Source organism: Salmo salar, chromosome 01 (genome assembly GCF_965601325.2).
Source record: "Salmo salar chromosome 01, fSalSal1, whole genome shotgun sequence".
In the NCBI taxonomy this organism is placed as follows: Eukaryota; Metazoa; Chordata; class Actinopteri; order Salmoniformes; family Salmonidae; genus Salmo; species Salmo salar.
Genome location: NC_138291.1, coordinates 9749608 through 9773911, shown reverse-complemented (window position 1 = coordinate 9773911; position 24304 = coordinate 9749608). Strand labels below are relative to the sequence as shown.

General features: G+C 43.0%; 2 protein-coding genes and 1 long non-coding RNA gene across 3 annotated transcripts; 1 reads left to right on the top strand and 2 right to left on the bottom strand.

Moving 5' to 3' along the window:
• Positions 1-319: 319 nt before the first annotated feature.
• Positions 320-12623, bottom strand: ivd (isovaleryl-CoA dehydrogenase). The gene is made up of 12 exons (XM_014206096.3): positions 12359-12623; positions 11608-11697; positions 11220-11271; positions 10899-11068; positions 9101-9194; positions 8833-8963; positions 4046-4142; positions 3839-3932; positions 2181-2262; positions 1880-1984; positions 1628-1700; positions 320-1444 (listed from the first exon to the last, which is right to left on the bottom strand). Exons 1-12 carry the CDS (start codon positions 12479-12481, stop codon positions 1311-1313), a joined length of 1245 nt encoding a protein of 414 aa, XP_014061571.1. The 5' UTR covers positions 12482-12623; the 3' UTR covers positions 320-1310.
• Positions 12624-13031: 408 nt separating this feature from the next.
• Positions 13032-15197, bottom strand: pomk (protein O-mannose kinase; the record flags this gene model as incomplete). Its single annotated transcript, NM_001165273.1, is given in 3 exon segments — positions 13032-13850; positions 13971-14258; positions 15094-15197. Coding segments are annotated over 2 exon segments (1050 nt in total). The 3' UTR covers positions 13032-13073.
• On the top strand, positions 14629-21703 carry LOC106608302 (uncharacterized). Its single transcript, XR_006766101.2, has 3 exons — positions 14629-14717; positions 18511-18597; positions 21576-21703. It is a non-coding gene; the product is annotated as an uncharacterized LOC106608302 (long non-coding RNA).
• The last annotated feature ends 2601 nt before the right edge of the window (positions 21704-24304 follow it).

Genomic DNA, 24304 nt, shown 5'->3' with positions numbered 1-24304 from the left:
GGTCTAGAGTTTAATTTTTTCCTCTGGTTGCACGTGACATGCCGGTAGAAGTTAGGTAAAACGGATTTAAGTTTTCCTGCATTTATGTCCTCGGCCACTAGGAGCGCCGCTTCTGGAAGAGCATTTGCTTATGGTCTTAGTGCCAGCATCGGTTTGTGGTGGTAAATTGACAGCTACGAATAATATAGATGAGAACTCTTGGTAGATAGCGTGGTCTACATCTTATCATGAGGTATTCTACCTCCGGCGAGCAATACCTAGAGACTTTAATATTAAACATCACGCACCGTTGAATTTTAAATAAGACATGGCCCAATGGTGCAAAATCCAAGTCATTTTTTATTCTACACAAACAGGAAACCAACCAATTTGGATACTTACAGTTTGAAACAAAATCTTGAGGAATTTAAACAGATCTTGCTGATTTAAAGAGAACATTTTGTTTTCCTATCAGACAATTTTTTGTTGATTTAACCATTCGAATATGCTCTTAAAAGTAAACAGTGATTTTCTATAATGGAAATATCATTGTTTTTGCTGACCACCATCACTTTACATTCATGGAGAGGATTTCTACACAGCTCAACACCACTGAGGTAAAGGGAAAGTTTTCACAAATACTTTGAAAAAAATAAGAGTGACAACACAACAACAAAAAGATAACGATAGTTTTAAAAGTTGTTAATTGTAGCCACTTGTGTACAAAGCCATGTACCCAGGAAACACCAATGGAAAGGGGATATATTAATCTGAAGTTTGCTATGATTTAAAAAATGCTGCTGCTTGCAAGGTAACTCTTTGCATAACAGAGCATATTGTATGGTTCACTGCTTCAGACACACTACTAGAGTCCTCCACTATATAGACTAAGGTCATTTCACTGCAGGGTAGAATCAATAAAACCCTATTAAATGCCATAAATGAAATTGTTACTTTTAACATTTCTGTGAATGATAAATACAGTTTCATTGGGTTGATACCAGACTACGTATTGTATCTAAACACTGGATGCAGAGATCTAAGTCCACACCAGATGAATCATCAATCTTGGAACGTGAACCTTTGGTGCTACTCCGGTGCTCGTTGCCCGTGACTAAAGCTGATATGGAGAATCATAAAGTGTTCCCTCGGCTGTTTCTCCTACAGGGACCATTTTGGTCCAAGGTAGAAACTTCTTCATTGGGTGAAAGGGTTCTACTACACAGGGACAGGCAAAGAACCCTTTTTTCAAGAGTGTATAATGAGATTTTGTGTAAGGCCTTTGGGTGAGTCTTGATCCAGTGCGTGTACTTCTCTTCAGCATTCAAGGTCTACTTGTACATGGCATTGAAGGCTCGACCAATGATGAGTCTGCGCACCTCACTGGTGCCTGCTCCGATCTCATACAGCTTGGCGTCCCTCAGGAAACGGCCCATGGGGTAATCATTAATGTAGCCGTTGCCACCTGCAGGTGGAGAAACGCAACAATGACTTGTCATAAATCAAATGAAAAACAAGCCCTCCAATCCCTCCACAGAGAGATTTTAGTTAGGATGAACACAACTGTAAAACAGTTGCACATAGTGTTAACATTAGCTACAAAGAGCAACATGTTTCTATAAAAGTACATGGTTGGCTTGGTTCTTACCCAGGCACTGAATTCCATCCAGAGCAACTTGAGTGGCATTCTCAGCACAATATAGAATGACCCCAGCACAGTCCTGCAATAACACCAAGTTAATACTGTGCTATCCAATATTGTTTTTCTATCATATTACATTATAAAATGTAACATCACATTTGTCATCAACACTTTCATCCAATATATTTGCTGTTAGATTACATCTATGAATTTGACATTACATTAATAATGGACTTTGTTGTTGTCGAGAATGCTCACCATGGAACTGAAGTGTCCCTTGTCACAGGCTCGTGCCACGTTATACAAATACTGTCTACATGCACCCAGGCGTGTGTACATGTCGGCCATCTTTGCTTGCATTAACTGGTAGGAAGGAAAAAACAAATTCCAGAAAAGGCAAAAACGTTGTTATACCTGAAAGCATTATTAATTCTCACATCAAATTTAGTCATTTAAAAACCTTAAAAGGAAGTGGTATATGCAAGAGAAATAGGTGTAGATCTGACATAAGTGCCCTTTCTTATTTGACTGCCTGAGAATGGTTTGGTTGATTTCCCACCTGGAAGTGTCCAATCTTCTGTCCGAAAGCTTCTCTAACGTGCAGGTAGGGAACGGAAAAGTCCATCACAGATTGCATAATTCTGAAAGAGGGGAGCATTTTCTTCATTGCAGAACATAAACTTAGCAAAAAAAGAAACGTCCTCTCACTGTCAACTGCGTTTATTTTCAGCAAACTTAACGTGTAAATATTTGTAAGAACATAACAAGAGTCAACAGACAGACGAAAGAAGTTCCACAGACATGTGACTAACAGAAATTGAATAATGTGTCCCTGAACAAAGGGGGGGTCAAAATCAAAAGTAACAGTCAGTATCTGGTGTGGCCACCAGCTGCATTAAGTACTGCAGTGCATCTCCTCCCCATGGACTGCACCAGATTTGCCAGTTCTTGCTGTGAGATGTTACCCCACTCTTCCACCAAGGCACCTGCAAGTTCCTGGACATTTCTGGGGGGGAATGGCCCTAGCCCTCACCCTCCGATCCAACAGGTCCCAGACGTGCTCAATGGGATTGAGATCCGGGCTCCGCGCTGGCCATGGCAGAACACTGGCATTCCTGTCTTGCAGGAAATCACGCACAGAACGAGCAGTATGGCTGGTGGCATTGTCATGCTGGAAGGTCTTGTCAGGATGAGCCTGCAGGAAGGGTACCACATGAGGGAGGATGTCTTCCATGTAACGCACAGCGTTGAGATTGCCTGCAATGACAAGCTCAGTCCGATGATGCTGTGACACACCGCCCCAGACCATGATGGACCCTCCACCTCGATCCCGCTCCAGAGTACAGGCCTCGGTGTAACGCTCATTCCTTCGACGATAAACGTGAATCCGACCATCACCTCTGAGACAAAACCGCGACTCGTTAGTAAAGAGCACTTTTTGCCAGTCCTGTCTGGTCCAGGGACGGTGGGTTTGTGCCCATAGGTGACGTTGTTGCCAGTGATGTCTAGTGAGGACCTGCCTTACAACAGGCCTACAAGCCCTCAGTCCAGCCTCTCTCAGCCTATTACGGACCGTCTGAGCACTGATGGAGGGATTGTGCATTCCTGGTTTAACTCGGGCAGTTGTTGCCATCCTGTACGTGTCCCGCAGGTGTGGTGTTCGGATGTACTGATCCTGTGCAGGTGTTGTTACACGTGGTCTGCCACTGCGAGGACAATCAGCTGTCCGTTCTGTCTCCCTGTAGCGCTGTCTTAGGCGTATCAACGTACGGACATTGCAATTTATTTCCCTGGCCACATCTGCAGTCCTCATGCCTCCTTGCAGCATGCCTAAGGCACGTTCACGCAGATGAGCAGGGACCCTGGGCATCTTTCTTTTGGTGTTTTTCAGAGTCAGGAGAAAGGCCTTTTTAGTGTCCTAAGTTTTCATAACTGTGACCTTAATTGCCTACCGTCTGTAAGCTGTTAGTGTCTTAACGACCGTTCCACAGGTGCATGTTCATTAATTGTTCATGGTTCATGGTTCATGGAACAAGCATGGGAAACGGTGTTTAAACCCTTTACAATGAAGATCTGTGAAGTTATTTGGATTTTTACTAATTATCTTTGAACGACAGGGTCCTGAAAAAGGACATTTCTTTTTTTGCTGAGTTTAGATAGACGTAGACAGAATAGGCTCATGGGCATGTGTTATAAACCCAGAATATGTATATTTACCCGATAGGTCCTGCTGCAAGCACAAGTCTCTCCAGGTCAAGTCCACTCATCATCACATAGACTCCCTTGTTGAGAGGACCCAAGACATTCTCCACTGTAATCAAAAGACGATGTTGCAATTGAAAACGTAATTCATTATGATACAAAATATTACTGAATACACACAGATGTGCATACATGCTCAGGCACATGCGCACACACACACACCTGGAATCTTGCAGTCCTCAAAGATAAGTTCACAAGTGTTGGATCCCCTCATTCCCAGTTTATCCAGCTTCTGTGCTGTGCTAAACCCTGGCATACCCTGTAGGAATAAAAGTTGGGCACAATTTACCTATATGTCCAGACTAGGGTTGCAAAATTCTAGTATCTTTCACAAAACGCCATGGTTTTCCAGAATCCTCCAAAACACGATTACTGGGAAACCTGGGAAATGTTGGGAGAGTCCGTGTAGAGACAGAAGTGTTTCCATTATTGATCATAATAAAATAAAGTGTAAAAGGGCCCAGACCCATAACTGATTAAGTAAAAACGGGTCCAGAACAACGGACCCTCTAAAACTGCATGCGGTCGTGCAGAACAAATATCAGCCCATGGAGAGAAGCCAGAGATTGAACTTCACTCAACTTTTTAGAGCAGTGGTCACCAACCGGTCGGTCGTCCTCCAAGGCATTCCTAGTCGATAGCCAAACATTTCTGTCAAAACCCAACGATAAAGCCTTGTGTTCCTATTTTGTTTTATTCGTCTCGGGCTGTTGTCAGTAGGTGCTGCCGATTCAGCTGCCCTGTGCAATGGGTAGGAAAACTTACCATTTGGAACCATTTCATGTGTCTGAAGGTACAAACTCTGCCTTCCTGGCAGGCCCGGAGAGCAAATCAAAAGGCTTACCGCTGGCCAATATTACTGTGTCTCCAGTAATTTAGCAGGCATAAAAGAAAGCAAAGTTGATACTGTGAGATTTAAAAACATGACTAGAGAGAGACTGTATTCAACAATTCTAAGCCATAAAATGCACATTCTTCCTATTTCCACTCAACGCTACCACAAGCACTGCAGCAGTAATGAATGAGTAGGAAAGTGTATCTATAGGTGCTGTTATTATTAGCGGCTTTGGTCTTTTAATATCAAGGAAGATTTCACTTTCTCTGTTCATAGGAGTAACAACATGAATTTGTAGGCAGAAATAATGTGGTGAGACTCAAGTTTTGCTATCAGCTGGAAGACGGTGTCCCTTTTTGGTCGGTGTCAGCGGAGAAAGGGAGAGCGGAGGGATGTTGAGAGGCAGACCTTCAGTCTGCTGCCCTCTCCCTCAGGCCAGTAAAATAAACATGTAAAAGTATGTTTACTGAGCTTCAAGTAATACAACAACGGATTGATTACCGGTGTGATCATATAGCCTACCTCAAATTGAAATATAATTTGAAAATATATATATTTTTTAAATGTCCCGAACTATGCATTGGCAGGGCAATTCAAGCAAAGACAATATGCGGTATTAATGTATTGGGCCTATAGCTTACTGCATAAACCTCATTGCTACAGTACTGTTTTTAATTTGTTAATGTTGCATAGGCTTATGTTTAAGTCATATAAAAAAAATATATATAATCTGAGCAGTAGATCTCAGCTTGCATTTTGACTCAAAGTGATCTTGACTCAGAAAAGGTTGGTGACCACTGTTCTACAGTTTTCCCAGGAAACGCTCAATGTTTCTCTTTACTGTGGCAATTGTGATCGAATCAATACAATATTAGCCACTTTCAATGCAACATACCGAAACAAACTACACAACAGATTTTGTTGTAGGCAGAACGCATCGGAGTAGGATTCTATTGCATTGACACACAGGCCGTACTCTACACAGACCGGGGCGGCATAACCAATCAGAGCTGCAATAGGCCTATATGCAAACAGACCATATATGGATCTGTCCCATTTACTTTGAACTGGACTGTGTTTACAGCATGAGCAGTTGTGAGTAGATGTGCTTGTTTTGAGATCAAAGCAAGAGCTGCATGTAGCCACGTGTGCACATTTTGTTCATATCCTTTGCTAGTTAGTGAGTTATTAGCCCAGTTATAGATCATTTGTAGACAGCAATAGGGGAGTGATTGCTTCCTACAAGAGCACAAAACATGTACATTCCTAGACATATTTGAAAAACGAGTCAGGTAAAGAGATTGTCTTAAAGGGGCAGTGTTGTATTTTGAGACAAGCTTGAATAAGTTAAGTAGCCAATAGGCAGAGGGAACATTAATTTGTCTGTTTCTCTGTGAATGGTATAATGCATTTTATTTTGTAAAGTGGTTTACCTAAACAACATTTCCAGTCACCTCCTTGTCTGAAGGACAAGTGGATAAACAGGTTAATGCCAAGCCCTGCATGCTTTAAAAAAAAAGTCTCATGGAATGTAGGCCTACATTGAACACCAAACATTGGCTGCTACTGTAGGCTGAATGATAGAACAGCTATTTCCATGTTAAAATGTTATAGGAGGCATTTTCTCCATTGTTTTTGATGGTAGGTCACTCTGGTAGGCCCACATTATGATCAAATAGACACAGTAGCCTACTTAGCCACTTAAAACTAACTTAAAGCCAGTACAGCTTCAGAGTTCACAGTAAACACGCGCTGGAAGTTAGACATTTCAAAACGTTTAAGTCTGCACTCAGCAGACCGGAAATTTGCTTAAAGCCGAACAAAAACACTAGAGGAAATATAGACCCAGAACTGCTAAAGAAGGTTGACGATATCCGATCCTCGTTTGCTAAGTCAAACGACACCGCTGGTCCTGCTCACACTGCCCTACCCTGTGCTTTGACCTCTTTCTCCCCTCTCTCTACAGATGAAATCTCGCGTCTTGTGACGGCCGGCCGCCCAACAACCTGCCCACTTGACCCTATCCCCTCCTCTCTTCTCCAGATCATTTCCGGAGACCTTCTCCCCTACCTCACCCCGCTCATCAACTCATCCTTGACCGCTGGCTACGTCCCTTCCGTCTTCAAGAGAGCGAGAGTTGCACCCCTTCTGAAAAAAACCTACACTCGATCCCTCCGATGTCAACAACTACAGACCAGTATCCCTTCTTTCTTTTCTCTCCAAAACTCTTGAACGTGCCGTCCTTGGCCAGCTCTCCTGCTATCTCTCTCAGAATGACCTTCTTGATCCTAATCAGTGAGGTTTCAAGACTGGGCATTCAACTGAGACTGCTCTTCTCTGTGTCACGGAGGCTCTCCGCACTGCTAAAGCTAACTCTCTCTCCTCTGCTCTCATCCTTCTAGACCTATCTGCTGCCTTTGATACTGTGAACCATCAGATCCTCCTCTCCGAGTTGGGCATCTCCGGCGCGGCCCACGCTTGGATTGCGTCCTACCTGACAGGTCGCTCCTACCAGGTGGCGTGGCGAGAATCTGTCTCTGCACCATGCGCTCTCACCACTGGTGTCCCCCAGGGCTCTGTTCTAGGCCCTCTCCTATTCTCGCTATACACCAAGTCACTTGGCTCTGTCAAATCCTCACATGGTCTCTCCTATCATTGCTATGCAGACGACACACAATTAATCTTCTCCTTTCCCCCTTCTGATAACCAGGCGGCGAATCGCATCTCTGTCAGACATATCAGTGTGGATGACGGATCACCACCTCAAGCTGAACCTCGGCAAGACGGAGCTGCTCTTCCTCCCGGGGAAGGACTGCCCGTTCCATGATCTCGCCATCACGGTTGACAACTCCCTTGTGTCCTCCTCCCAGAGTGCTAAGAACCTTGGCGTGATCCTGGACAACACCCTGTCGTTCTCCACTAACATCAAGGCGGTGACCCGATCCTGTAGGTTCATGCTCTACAACATTCGCAGAGTACGACCCTGCCTCACACAGGAAGCGGCGCAGGTCCTAATCCAGGCACTTGTCATCTCCCGTCTGGATTACTGCAACTCGATGTTGGCTGGGCTCCCTGCCTGTGCCATTAAACCCCTACAACTCATCCAGAACGCCGCAGCCCGTCTGGTGTTCAACCTTCCCAAGTTCTCTCACGTCACCCCACTCCTCCGCTCTCTCCACTGGCTTCCAGTTGAAGCTCGCATCCGCTACAAGACCATGGTGATTGCCTACGGAGCTGTGAAGGGAACGGCACCTCCATACCTTCAGGCTCTGATCAGGCCCTACACCCAAACAAGGGCACTGCGTTCATCCACCTCTGGCCCCCCTACCTCTGAGGAAGCACAGTTCCCGCTCAGCCCAGTCAAAACTGTTCGCTGCTCTGGCACCCCAATGGTGGAACAAGCTCCCTCACGACGCCAGGACAGCGGAGTCAATCACCACCTTCCGGAGACACCTGAAACCCCACCTCTTTAAGGAATACCTGGGATAGGATAAAGTTATCCTTCTAACCCCCCCCCCCCCCCTTAAAAGATTTAGATGCACTATTGTAAAGTGGTTGTTCCACTGGATATCATAAGGTGAATGCACCAATTTGTAAGTCGCTCTGGATAAGAGCGTCTGCTAAATGACTTAAATGTAAAGTGTAAACAGGCCCAGACCCATAACTGCTAAAGTGTAAACAGGCCCAGACCCATAACTGGTTAAGTGTAAACAGGCCCAGACCCATAACTGGTTAAGTGTAAACAGGCCCAGACCCATAACTGGTTAAGTGTAAACAGGCCCAGACCCATAACTGGTTAAGTGTAAACAGGCCCAGACCCATAACTGGTTAAGTGTAAACAGGCCCAGACCCATAACTGGTTAAGTGTAAACAGGCCCAGACCCATAACTGGTTAAGTGTAAACAGGCCCAGACCCATAACTGGTTAAGTGTAAACAGGCCCAGACCCATAACTGGTTAAGTGTAAACAGGCCCAGACCCATAACTGGTTAAGTGTAAACAGGCCCAGACCCATAACTGGTTAAGTGTAAATAGGCCCAGACCTATAACTGGTTAAGCTGTTGTAAGTGAAATATGGAAGGCATTTGGTTTCATTGCCGACGATAAATACTTGCCTTCTCCACAATGAAAGCTGTGATACCCTTTTGGTGAGCTTCCGGGTCTGTCTTAGCGTACACAATGAGAACGTCGGCATCTGGCCCGTTGGTAATCCAGAACTTTACACCGTTAAGAATGTAGTGGTCACCTTCAGCAAAATAAAAACCCAGAAAGGAGATAGACAGCATTATGAGCAAGGATGCCATTTAAGAGGTAAGGAACTGGCTCAGTGAACTTGTGCTACTACAGAAAGGGGCTTTAAGGAGAGTATTCCAGAGGGCTCACCTTCTTTCTTGGCCTTCAGTTTCATGGACACCACATCGGATCCGGCGTTCGGCTCACTCATTGCTAAGGCACCCACGTGCTCTCCTGTCATGAGCTGGGGAAATGATATTAGAAAGAGAAGACATACAGTGCATTCAAAAAGTACTCAGACCTTGACTTTTTCCACATTGTTACGTTACAGCCTTAATCTAAAATGTATTAAATCAATTGTTTCTCAATCTACACACAATACCACATAACGACAACACAAACATGTTTTTAAAAATGTATTCAAAATTAAAAGAAAAATACCATATTTACATGAGCATTCAGACCCTTTGCTATGAGACTCAAAATTGAGCTTAGGTACATCCTGTTTCCATTGATCATCCTTGAGATGTTTCTACAACTTGGAGTCCATCTGTGGTAAATTTAATTGATTGGACATGATTTGTAAAGACAGACACGCCTGTCTATATAAGTTGACAGTGCATGTCAGAACAAAAACCAAGCCATGAGGTCGAAGGAATTGTCTGTAGAGTTCCGAGACAAGATTATGTCGAGGCACAGATCTAAGGAAGGGTACCAAAAAAATGTCAGCAGCATTGAAGATCTGCAAGAACACGGTGGCCTCCATCACCTGGCCAAACTGAGCAATCGGGGGAGAAGGGAGGTGACCAAGAACCCAATGGTCACTGACAGAGTGCCAGAGCTCATCTGTGGCAATGGGAGAACCTTCCAGAAGAACAACCATCTCTGCAGCACTCCACCGTTGAGGCATTTATGGTAAAACTGGCCAAATGGAAGCCACTCCTCAGTAAAAGGCACATGACAGCCCACTCAGAGTTTGCCAAAAGGCACCTAAAAACTCACACCACGAAAAACAAGATTCTCTGGTCTGATGAAACCAAGATTGAACTCTTTGGCCTGAATGCCAAGCATCACTTCTGGAGGAAACCTGGCACCATCCCTACGGTGAAGGAGGTTGGTGGCAGCATCATGATGTGGAGATGTTTTTCAGCGGCAGGGACAGGGAGACTAGTTAGGGTCAAGGGAAAGATGAACGGAGCAAAGCACAGAGAGATCCTTGATGAAGACCTGCTCTAGAGCGCTCAGGACCTCAGACTGGGGCAAAAGGACAACGGCCCTACGCACAAAGCCAAGACAACCCAGAAGTGGCTTTGGGACAAGTCTGAATTTCCTTGAGTGGCCCAGCCTGAGCCCGGACTTGAACTCGATCGCACATCTTTGAAGAGACCTGAAAATAGCTGTGCAGCGATGCTCCCCATCCAACCTGACAGAGCTTAAGGGGGATCTGCAGAGAAGAATGGGAGAAACTCCACAAATACAGGTGTGCCAAGCTTGTAGCGTCATACCCAAGTAGACTCAAGGCTGTAATTGCTGACAAAATGCTTCAAAGTACTGAGTAACGGGTCTGAATACTTATGTAAAATGTGACATTTTTTTTTTAATAAAAAAAAGGAACTGTTTTTGCTTTGTCATTATGGGTATTGTGTGTAGATTGAGGGGGGGGGGGGGGGGGGGAGAACTATTGAATCCATTTTAGAATAAGGTTGTAACGTAGAAAAAGTGAAGGGGTCTGAATAGTTTCCAAATGTACTGTAACATGGCTAGTTCAATGTGAAACTGCCTGTATAGAGTGGACACAAACATGCTCTCCTGTCATGAGCTGGGAAAACACAACGGTACACATTTCATATCAAAGAAATAAAAACAACACCTGGCTATTGCACTTTGAGGCTGCCTGTATACTTCAGGGTGCATTAAGCATGTATGGGACTACAAATATCACCCACACCTTGGCCATGTACTTGTCCTTCTGCTTCGTGTTGCCATGGCGCACCATCTGATTGACACAGAGGTTCGAATGGGCCCCGTAGCTGAGGGCGACAGCTGCCGACACTCGCGACATTTCCTCCATCACAATCACATGATCTAGGTAACCCAATCCTGAACCGCCATAATCCACTTAGAGGGGGGGAAGAAGTTAACATAGTTATGATGCTACTTCTACATCAGATCACCAACACGGCCATTGGTGAAACTACTGGTAAACCATTTTACGCCGGGATAAATAGCATAGTGATACATCAACCCGAAATCAATATCCATCTCTTACCTGGGGCAGTGATACCCAGAAGTCCCATATCACCCATGTCCTTCCAAAAGTCCTGCATGAAAAAAAAAAAAAAAAGAAGTTACCAGGTGTAAACCAGGCGTCTTACAAAGTTCATATTTTGAAGTCCCAAAACACACTCAATGTAGACCTACATAAAGAACATTAAGAGTTACCTCTATTGTAATACAATGTCCAGTATTTTTAGGATTTAGGTCATGGATCCTAATGATGTCTTGTTATTCGTTTGAGGTGGATTATACTGTTTGTAGTGCAACCCACAGTAAGATATTAACATTATTCAAGAAGAATACCACACACACCATCCTATTATGGTAAGGTTGTCCTAGCTTGCTAGCCCTTATTAGAATAGTAGATTTCATCATCTCACCCGCATCCCAACAAATTCATTACTCTTGTCAATCTCATCGGCGATGGGTGCCAGTTTCTCCGCTAGGAACCTCCGGATTGTCTGTCGGAGCTGGACAAAAATAGGGAATGACAGCAAAAATATCAAGAAAAATGTATCAACATGAATTTCAAACGGAATATGTTCTCATGTGTACTGTTAGAGTACTGTTTAAAAAAAAAATGTATCAATACAATAACTACTAGATAGCATCAACATATTTTGATATTGTTATGCAAAACGTAGTTTCTTCCCTTTCAAAGCGAAGTAGCGTCACATGCATGCACGAACTTTCACCCAATCAAAAACTGCACCAGAAACCCACCCCTCGTCCACACCAACGTTAGCTGTCCGCATGTAACCTGTGTCTCGGATCATACCAGCAGCTACCAGAGGTCTGAAAGCATTGTTTGCCCCGTGCATACATTTAGTAGTGAACTACAGCTGGTAGCCTAACTGAGCTGAACAACGAGCGTCTCGATGTCGAGACAATATAGGTAGTTAGTACAACCAAAGCCATCTAAATAAGACTCTCGCCACAACAGTTATGTCATAACAGTCCGTCATTTTGGCCTGTAAACACTAACTACGCGTCCTTGACACCTTTTTTTGTTTTGTTCCTTCATAAAAATAAAAAAAACACAATACAGACTTTCAACTGAGCTTGTTGACTGTATAATGTTAGCTATCTAACGTTAGTTGAAAGTTAACTGAAGTAGTTATCTAACGTTACTTGTATCTGCTCCTCGGTAAGCCCGTTGACAACATCATCCACTGGAAGACCGGCAGCGCATCCTCGTCTTGAAATCTCAGTGATTCTTGCACCCAGGCGGAATGCACTCCTGACTGCAAACATTGTTCAATTGCGGTATTAGGCCGTATGCTCCGAAACAGTCAAGATCAGCACAAGGTCGGATGAAAACACAATAACGGAGTCCGGTGGAGTAGTGTCCGACGTGCTACAACAATCCACAAACCAGGGATGTATTCATCACGTCTTCCAACGGAAACCGGGGCGGGACCTACCGGAATTTGTCCTATAGAAACTCTCGTTTTCTGTTGCGAAACGTTTTTCCGTTTGGCGTAAACGGTTTCTGTTGCAAAAATACTAATTGTTTTGCAACAATTGTTTTTAATTAAAAACACCCCATGTTTGGAAGGGAATTCCCTCTATTATGCGCCAGGGTTTTCTGCCAGCTGTTAATGGGATAAGGGGTGCGTTAGCGCCACCCTGTGTCCTGGAGCACATCATAGGACATTATGGGCTACTTGCAGCAGAGAATGTACAGATTATTTCAACACAAATGCTTCGAAGATAAAAGTGAGCAAATGTATAAAATAAAAAAAGGTAACATCTCAAAGGGTAAATGATAAAACTGTGACAAAAAGTTATTTAATTTTTTATTACACAGTCCAGTTTCTTATCAGTACAAAGGAGAAAAGTGAGATTAAAGCATATCTCTGGAGCCACCAGGACCGGGACTGTCTCTCATCATGGTTGCATAGACTGATCTGTACACGCTCAGGACGTCCATTGCAGAGGGGCGAAGATGAGGGTCTCTTCTCTTACACTCCCCGTTGATCTGAAAGAGGTGGAAATGGACCACGTCACCTCCCGCTACCCTCCCCATCAGGAAACGTGTAACATCTGGAATCTTCCAAATATCTGTTTTTTCATCGTACCCCGGCATAAGCTCATCGGCAAATGGCTGGCTGTCACCGTGGGGCCACAGCTGCTCTGGGGCCACAAATTCCCCTGTGAGCTCCCGGTGGCCACATCTCACTAGCGAGCCCGCAGGGGCCCTGACCTCTGGCAGGGCATCCAGGTCATTGACCACCAGGTGGAAGTCGCTGGTCAGCAGGAACTGTGACAGGGTTTTCACCAGGTCATTCGAGTCACACATGACTCTGGTCCCGGCGGGGCTGGTGTGGAGGTAATGGAGAATGGAGACGTAGTCCAGTGCCAGCCGCAGGCGGGTCTGCCAGGTGTCCCGTACGCGGTGCCTCTCCTGGGCCAGCACGGCGACCAGGTTGAGCAGAGAGCCCAGCGGATGGTACTCTGTGACCAGGGTGTGGTCCTCTGAGCACAGGCCTACCAGCACCACCACGTGGGGCCCTTGGAGGGCCTGGAGCATGGAGAGCCCATGGAGGAAGTCCTCCTGGTAATCCGGGGAGGAGAGCTTGGACAGGGCTACTTTGTGACCCTTCCACTCGGACAGGAAAACCTATGGGAGGGGGAGGAGGACATTGAATAAACACTTCAGGTTTCGTTATGTATTCAGGTTTGCTTATGTCAGATGAAATTGGGCACAGTTTTACATTTTCTCTGTTGTTGTGTGCCTAACCTGCTTAACAGCTCCCTGGCCGATCATCTTCAACTTGCGCACCTCTGTGCGCACTTGTGGACACTCCAGCCAGGGCGAACAGTTCCTCATGTTGGCCATCCTAAAGTGACGGGGCGGACATGCCCCATGAGGAGTCAGGTGGGGGTCGCCGTCGCCACTCTGCTGCAGTGAGTCCAGGTACAAGTAGATCACCACATTGCCCAATAGCAGAGCACCAAGGCACACCAGTACCACTGGAACACCGCGCGAGGTAGTGCTGTTGCTTCTGCCCATGCTGCTGTCCTGAGCCTGTTCACAAAGGAAGAGCAGTTACATAGGCAACTTATAGAAACCCACAGACCTAAAATTGGCTTAGCTACTGTAGCTATGACATTCAGTCTTAAAATCGCAAGCAGTCTCCCTCCCTGGCATTTATGAGTTACAGCAACCTAGCTCTGCAGTGGGCCATGATCTAGAATCCACAATGAGAACAGAAACGAACCTTGATACTTCCAGCACCCTGTGTCTTTGCATCGCTAGCTAACTACATATGAAACCGACGTCAACGTCGGCCACTTTCAGACTGCCCAATACTGAGCTCGAACCAGTGGTTCTCTGCACCGCAACACACGTGACCTCCCTCCTGGTTTACGGCACGTTTTGACCTCCATTACACATGAGCGATTGGACGAAAGTGTCTTCTGTAAGAGGGAGATATGGTCAAGAACATCGACGCTCGGTCATGAAGATGAACACGCATCGCTTGCAGTACGGTTTTGTACCTTATCTTTCATATCAAGGATGAGTGTTACCACACAGACAAAACATCTACATTTTACAGCCTCCTCTGGTGTACATGCATGTGTATTTTGCGTTTGTGAAATTATTTGTATGTGATATGAACATACTAGTAGAGGGATTGATGTTTCGAGAACGGTTGCTACCGCAATTGAGATTCGATTCTCGTTTAGGTGGAGTATTTGGCTTTTTTTTGGCCTGCAGAACCAATTCGCCTTTAAACATAGTAAAGCAGTAACGTTGGGTTCCTTTAGTCCATTATTATTGGGCTACATGCTAGCTAGCTAGCTAGCTAACGTTAGAAACCGAGTGGGAAGTACAGGTTAGCAGCTAGTAATTTACTTACCCCTTACTTTACATGATGAGAGAAGACACTCTGACCTCGTTTCTTATCTATTTAGGACTTGTTCTTTGTCAACAGTATATTGTTGTCATTCATTTCTCCAACGTTGAACAATTACATCCGGGTAAAACTTCTACTTGAAGTTCAACTTCATAATAAAAGTCCCCTCGTAGCAAATCAAATCACATTTTGTCACATGCGCCGAATACAACAGATTTACACTTTTACCGTGAAATGCTTACTTGCGAGCCTTTCCCCAACATTGCAGAGTTAACAAGTAATACAAGTAGAAAAATAGTAACGCAATATAACAATAACAAAGCTATATATTTTTACATTTTTTATTTATTTAACCTTTCATTAACTAGGCAAGTCAGTTAAGAACAAATTATTATTTACAATGACGGCTATAAACAGAGTACCAGTACCAAGTCCAGTGAGTGTTCACTGTGTATAGTCAGCGTAAGAGGGTCAGAGCAAAAACGAGTCAATGCAAATAGTCAGGTAGCCTTGCAGTTAGAGCGTTGGGTCAGTAACGGAAAGGTCGCTGGTTCAAATACTTGGGTCGACAAGGTGAAAATTCTTTCAATGTGCCCTTGAGCAAGGCACTTAACCCTAATTTGCTCTATGGGTGCTGTACTACTATGGCTGATCCTGTAAAACAAGACATTTCACTTTACCTATCCGGTCTATGTGACAATAACAAAAAAAAAAAAGCATATTCTTTTGTCCGGGTAGCCATTTGATTAATTGTTCAGCAGTCTTATGGCTTGGGGGTAGAAGCTGTTCAGGTGCTTTTTGGTCCCAGCCATGGCTCTCCGGGACTGCTTGCCGTGCGGTAGCAGAGTGAACAGTCTATGGCTGGGGTCTTTGAAAGATTTTTGGGCCTTCCTCTTACACCGACTGGTATGGAGGTCGTGGATGTCAGGGAGCTCGGCCCCAGTGATGTACTGGGCTGACCCATTCCACTACAGCCCCTTCGATGTGAATGGGGGCATGCTCGTCCCTCCGTTTCCTGTAGTCCACGATCAGCTCCTTTGTCTTGCTGTCGTTGAGAGAGAGATTGTTATCCTGGCACCACACTGCCAGGTCTCTGACCCCCTCCCTGTAGGCAGTCTCATCGTTGTCGGTGATTAGGCCTTGATTTTTATTTTTTTTAATTTCACCTTTATTTAACCAGGTAGGCTGGTTGAGAACAAGTTCTCATTTACAACTGCGGCCTGACCAAGATAAAGCAAAGCTGTGCGACAAAAACAACAACACAGAGTTACACATAAACAAACGTACAGTCAGTAACACATCACTTGATGATGGTTTGGAGTCATGCGTGTTCACGCAGTCGTGGGTGAACAGGGAGACAGGGGACTAAATACACACCTTTATTAAAAAACAATAAATAAATACAAAAAGTATAATCTCACAGTGTCAATATACATCTCCCTCCCATCCACTTCCCACCCACCCACAGAAATCTACATTCATTCTCACATAGGGATCCATAAGCAAAACACGAAGGCTAAAAGAATCTAACCAAAACAAACAAGACATTCACAAACAAAAACAACACAAAACAAAATGCCCATTATACAGCACTTTGGTCAACATATGGTTTCCAAATGCTGTCAGATATGTCTGCTTTATGCTTGATTTGATAATACATAGTCCAATAGGATGTAGTTAGATAGTTCAGTCCTTAAGTTTGTTATTGAGATTGGATTTGAGGCTATACATGGTTTTTACAGCTATTAGACCTAGATTACAAAACTTTTTCTGATGTTGATCACCAATATTTAAATTTCCCAACAGACATAATCGTGGAAATTGATGGATATACATTCCTAGACATAAGTAAATAATAGCACATACAGTATCTTAAAATGGTATCCACAAATGCTTTTTGCATCTCCAACAGAGATATGATGTTTCTGGGTGCATTACATGCTTTCTGGCAGGAGTGTAGTAAGTCCTATGAATTATCTTAATAGAGATCATAAAAGCTTTGAAACAATACCAGCTAAAGGTAACCTAGACTAATATACAGGCTAATTACAGTGAATTGGATGAAGCTAGCTCTCCAGTAACATCTCATTCTCTCTCTCTCTCTCTCTCTCTCTCTCTCTCTCTCTCTCTCTCTCTCTCTCTCTCCTCTCTCTCTCTCTCTCTCTCAAGGTCATCAAATTCTGGTGTTATATTTTACATGTAGCTTGTAAACTGCTCTGTGTTCATATTTATTTTTACAAAACCGGATGTGTTGCACTTTAGGTTGAGTATAGTGAGCAGAGTTTCAGAAATGTTGGTGTGCGTTTAATTAACTTCAACACTGAGGAATTATAGGAGTTTATATTGGATTATAGGCACATGTTGTGTGAATTCTACGCCTTTGGATCTCAAGCCTAAACCTCCTGCACTCTGCTCATTATTGAAGGTGGACTACTGCCATCTGCTGGGTAAAAATACTGCTGCTTCGTTACGTTACCACTCTTACGTTTATACTGTTATTCACAACCAGTCATATTTCGTATCCATCAAAGCAACATTCGCAATGCAAATTAAGGGCATTTCATTAATTTGGACATTTCCTCAGTACTTGAAGGGTGTCATTTCCATACTACTGCATTGCCAACACTGATCGGGGTGACAGGTAGCCTAGTGGTTAGAGCGTTGGGACAGTAACCAAACGGTTGCTGGATTGCAATCCCCGAGTTGACAAGGTAAAAATCTGTCGTTCTGCCCCTGAACAAGGCAGTTGACGCAGTGTTCCCCGGTAGGCTGTCATTGTAAAATAAGAATTTGTTCTTAACTGACTTGCCTAGTTCAATAAAAAAAAAAATGGTCTGTTGAGTCAATATCTTCTCTTTATCTATCGGTAGATCCAGAGACGTTAGTCAGTAGGTTCCTCTGTTATCCTTGTCCAAATGAAATGTGGTCGAAAATGCCCATGACATTCTGATTCATAATCTAGCTTTATTGTGGCCATGGAATCCTTGTGCCAGCATAGTGCCCACCAAAATTCGAATGACAAACACATACGAGAGCTTTTAAACACAAGCTCTACTTTCAGCATTGTACACTTTTGTAATTACTATGCGGAGCATCCACAACATTTTTGGTCCTGAAGTTGAAAATAGTTCTAAAAATACAACTGAGATTTACTACTAAAAAATACCATTTATACCACATTGGTACACGTTATTGAAATTAGGACAGGGATTGGTGTGTTTTACTCTGAGCCAAAACCAACTGGAAAATGGCCTTTATGCTTTGTTACCCTGTGAAACATCTAATTCAATAGAATTTTTAAAAACACACTTGAAGCCAATGTAAACATTTAATGAAACCAATTTTTAATTAAAGAGCAGTTGAACAAGAGTTAGCAAAGTTTAGGATGAGGGGGATAAAGTCGTTGATGTTGTCTTGCAGCCTGGGATTGGTGACAACATCAAAACAACTTTCCCCAAAGATGATGGATATACTGACAAGATGCATGTCTCTCCTTTCTTTGGATTTGTGAGTACATCTCATTATTGTAATCCTTTTTTGAATATTCGATGAGGGTTGTTAACGTCAACTGCCTGTATTCAATGGAGAGAGATGCTATGCTACTAGCCTCATACCATGAATATGCATAGCCATCCCAAGACAACTCCGATATTAAGTGTTTTTTTTTCATAGTTGCCAGGATGTCACGTGTCCTACTTAAATCAGTAAACTCTTAAGCAACTTAAGCATTAAGCATCCTTTTATTTGATAAGATAAACCTCACGTAGCAAATAAGGCATTAGTTTCTTTGTAGAAGATGGAGCTTTCCCCTGAAGTGTCCTCTTCCACTCTGCTTCCCCTAATGTTATCCTGGAGAGAAAGAGAGAGCATGGGGCAATATTCTAACACACAGGTACAGTTGAAGTCGGAAGTTTACACACACCTTAGCCAAATACATTTAAGCTCAGTTTTTCACAATTCCTGACATTTAATCCTGGTAAAAAAAAATCCCTGTCTAAGCTCAGTTAGGATCACCACTTTATTTTAAGAATGTGAAATGTCAGAATAATAGTAGAGAGAATGATTTATTTCAACTTTTAAATTGTTTAACTTGGGTCAAACATTTCAGGTAGCCTTCCACAAGCTTCCCACAATAAGTTGGGTGAATTCTGGCCCATTCCTCCAGACAGAGCTGGTGTAACTGAGTCATGTTTGTAGGCCTCCTTGCTCGCATACGCTTTTTCAGTTCTGCCCACAAATCTTCTGAGGTCAGGGTTTTGTGATGGCCACTCCAATAACTTGACTTTGTTGTCCTTAAGCCATGTTGCAACAACTTTCCTGACTGATGTCTTGAGATGTTGCTTCAATATATCTAAATACATTTCCTTCCTCATGATGCCATCTATTTTGTGAAGTGCACCAGTCACTCCTGCAGCATAGCACCCCCACAACATGATGCTGCCACCCCCGTGCTTCATGGTTGGATGGTGCAAGCCTCCCCCTTTTTCCTCCAAACATAACGATGGTGATTATGGCCAAGCAGTTCTATTTTTGTTTCATCAGACCAGAGGAAATTTCTCAAAAAAATACGATCTTTGTCCCCATGTGCAGTTGCAAACCGTAGTCTGGCTTTTTTATGGTGGTTTTGGAGCAGTGCCTTCTTCCTTGCTGAGCGGCCTTTCAGGTTATGTCGATATAGGACTCGTTTTACTGTTGCTATAGATACTTTTGTACCTGTTTCCTCCAGCATCTTCACAAGGTCCTTTGCTGTTGTTCTGGGATTGATTACGTTCATCTGTAGGAGACAGAACGCGTCTCCTTCCTGAGCGGTATGACGGCTGCGTGGTCCCATGGTGTTCATACTTGCGTACTATTGTTTGTACAGATGAACGTGGTACCTTCAGGCATTTGGAAATTGCTCCCAAGGATGAACCAGACTTGTGGAGGTCTACAAAAATTTTTCTGAGGTCTTGGCTGATTTCTTTAGATTTTCCCATGATGTCAAGCAAAGAGACACTGAGTTTGAAGGTAGGCCATGAAATACCTCCACAGGTACACCTCCAATTGACTCAAATGATGTAAATTAGCCTATATTAGCCCAGAAGCTTCTAAACCATGACATCATTTTCTGGAATTTTCTGTTTAAAGGCACAGACAACTTGGTGTATGTAAACTTCTGACCCACTGGAATTGTGATACAGTGAATTATAAGTGAAATAATGTCTGTAAACAATTGTTGGAAAAATTACTTGTGTCATGCACAAAGTAGATGTCCTAACCGACATGCCAAAACTATAGTTTGTTAAAACTTCTTATGGGCAGGTGGGACGGTAGTGTCCCACCTGGCCAACATCCGGTGAAATTGCACAGCGCCAAATTCAAAATACAGAAATTGTCAAATTAAACATTCATAAAAATACAAGTGTTATACATCGGCTTAAAGATTATCTTCTTGTTAATTCAGCCGCTGTGTCAGATTTCAAAAAGGCTTTATGGCGAAAGCATACCATGCGATTATCTGAAGACATCGCCCCGCTTAGAAAAGTCAGAAATCGCGATAAAATTAATCACTTACCTTTGATGATCTTCATATGTTGCAGTCACAAGAGTCCCTTTTACACAATACATTTTTGTTTTGTTCGATAAAGTCCCTCTTTATGTCCCAAAAACTCAGTTTTGTTGGCACGTTTTGTTCAGTAATCCACTGGCTCAAAGGCGGTCACGACATGCAGATGAATACATCCTAATACTACCGGTAAAGTTCATCGAAACATGTCAAACGATGTTTATAATTAATCTTCAGGTTGTCTATTGTGTAAATAATCAATAATATTTCAACCGGACAATAGCGTCTTCAATAGAAAGGAAAAACAACAAACGGCGCGCAATCGGTCACTCGCGCAAACTAGCTCTGGTTCATTCTAGAGTCCACATAGAAAATGGTCTCATTCTTCCTCATTTTTCAGAATACAAGCCTGAAACAATGTCTAAAGACTGTTGACATCTAGTGGAAGCCATAGGAACTGCATTATGGGTCCTAACCATTTAGATACTGTATAGGCATTCAACAGAAAAGTACCCACATCAAAAATATCCCACTTCCTGAATGGATTTTCCTCAGGTTTCCACCTGCCATATCAGTTCTGTTATACTCACAGACATTATTTTAACAGTTTTGCAAACTTTAGAGTGTTTTCTATCCAATACTACCATGCATATGCATATCCTAGCTTCTGGGCCTGAGTTACAGGCAGTTTACATTGGGCACCTCATTCATCCAAAATTCAAAATACTGCCCCCTACCCAAGAGATGTTTTAACAAGAAATTTGTGGAGTGGTTGAAAAACAAGTTTTAATGACTCCAACCTAAGTCCATGTAAACTTCCGACTTCAACTGTAACAAGTAAATAGCCTGATGTGGACACCAATTCAGAGGCAATCTATGTTTTTATTTATTGATTTTATTTAACTAGGCAAGTCAGATAAGAACAAATTCTTATTTACAGTGACGGCCTACACAGGCCAAACCCGGACGACACTGGGCCAATTGTTCGGCGCCCTATGGGACTCCCAATCACGGCCGGTTGTGATACAGCCTGGATTTGCACTAGGGTGTCTGACGGCTCAAGCACTGAGATGCAGCTCCTTAGACCGCTGCGCCACTCGGGAGCCCCATATGTGAAAGTGTCTAGGAGTCATCTACAGGTAATACCACGCAACATGAGAAAGAGACACCTTGAGAGCATCATGTCAAACCGGAATAGTAGAGAAGGGTCTTCCCTTGCAAGACAGGAAAGGAGAGGAGGGTCTTAGCTGAGGTCCAAGCATTCTGATATGTTCTGTCCAGTTGTCCGTCAAACAGGCCTGCAGGGCCATCAACCCGCCAACATTCTATCTGAGTGAGGGAACTGTGAGGATGGCCGAGAGAGAGAGATCAATAATCACTGTTGAGCATTCCATTTAAAAATTGTCTAATGCTGTTCTAGAGTCAGATTGTATGGTACAGCAGGGTTAGACAGATATGAAAACTTAGTCATAGGGCCAGGCTTTATAGTGCTTAATATTAGCAGCTGAGAAATAAATATAGTAGCAGCTGGGATCCTCCTCTTTTTAGCAGCAACCATCAGAACTCTACTTTCACACGGGATTGCATATATAAACGGCTGGGCTTATAAAAAACCTTATTTCACACTGTTATGGGAAAAATCAGCCAGAATCAGGAAGAACTGTTAAGAGATATAGTTCTTTATTACAAGCTGCAGAAACGGAGACCCACTCCAGACACAGATAGAGTAGGACTCAATAAAACCTTTGTTCACACACCATAGTTATGGGAAGTGTCTATTTTTTTTTTTTTTTTTACCTTTATTTAACTAGGCAGGTCAGTTAAGAACAAATTATTATTTTCAATGACGGCCTAGGGAACTGCCTTGTTCAGTTAACTGCCTTGTTCTCTATATCTTTTGCAGAAACTGTTTGTGTTTGTTCCCACAGCACCAGCTCTCAGTCAAATGCACATTATTCTGGGCGTTCTGCCAATTGCCTGATTCTGTCACAAACCCTCCCTACATCCTGTTATCTCATGGCTCCTCTGATACAAGTTATGCAAAGCTGGTTACCCTCAAGTTACCAAACACTGGCATTTTACTATTCATCTACAGTTCCTCCATTGTTCACATAAAGAATTAACAGAGCATGAATATATTATTTAACATAAGCATATATGCATAAATATAGGATTCAACATAAGCATTAAGCATATATTAAATATAAACAACACCCATGCATCAACCACTATTTGAGGAGCATGCAGACACATGCTGAACAACAGATGATACTCTGCCCAAACTCTACATGCAATGGGCTCTCCAACCCTGTTCCTGCAGCTACCCAGTACTTCATTCGGGAAACCAAATTAAATCTGTTCGGGAACATCGATAGTAACATGTTTTCACAACCCAACATATTTAATTTAACTGTTGACAGCCCCTCTCTTTACGTGCTCAAGAAAGGCATGAAAGAGAGAGAGGAGGAGATGGAAACGCATGGTGGTGAGATGTTCTGTAGCTAAAGATTTTAGTAGATGGAGCTATACACCATTAAAGCTGCAATATGAAACTTTTTGGGTGACCGACCAAATTCACATAGAAATGCGTGTTATAGAGTTGTCATTCTCATTAAAAGCAAGTCTAATAAGCGGTAGATCTGTTCTATGTGCAGTATTTCTATGCATCTATTAAGTTTTGTTTTTGCCTCTTTTACTTTTGGTTTTGTACACCAGCTTCAAACAGCTGAAAATACAATATTTTTGGTAATTGAAAATATATTTCACAGCGGTTTAGATGGTACAATGTTTCTCTACACTACACATTGCTTGTTTTGTCACATAAACCAAAATTAGGCAAATAATTTGAATTTTAGCAACCAGGAAATGGTGGCGCGATTTCTGCATAGTGCATCTTTAACATAATAGTACATAACTCTGTTAGCAGTTGATGTTACTCTTCAATAACACAGACCCCAAAGCAAATCAGGGGGAGAAAAATAGTTTTATTCAAAGAGGACTCTTAATGATCGGCCCCTTTATTTCAATTGTCGCCTGAAATGACATACCCAAATCTAACTGCCTGTAGCTCAGGCCCTGAAGCAAGGATATGCATTTTCTTGGTACCATTTGAAAGGAAACACTTTGAAGTTTGTGGAAATGTGAAAGGAATGTAGGAGAATATAAAACATCGGATCTGGTAAAAGATAATACAAAGAAAAAAAACTATTTTTTTTGTACCATCATCTTTGAAATGCAAGAGAAAGGCCATCATGTATTATTCCAGCCTAGGTGCAATTTAGATATTGGCCACTAGATGGCATCAGTGCATTTGCAAAGTTTTAGTCTGATCCAATGAACCATTGCATTTCTGTTCAAAATTCTGTATCAAGACTGCCCAAATGTGCCTAATTTGTTTATTAATAACTTTTCATGTTCAAAACGGTGCACTCTCCTCAAACAATAGCATGGTATTATTTCACTGTAATAGTTACTGTAAATTGGACAGTGCAGTTAGATTAACAAGAATTTAAGCTTTCTGCCAATATCAGATATGTCTATGTCCTGTGAAATGTTCTTGTTACTTACAACCTCATGCTAATCGCATTAGCCTACTTTAGCTCAACCGTCCCGCAGGGGACCCACCAAGCATTTCGCTACACTCGCATTAACATCTGCTAACCATGTGTA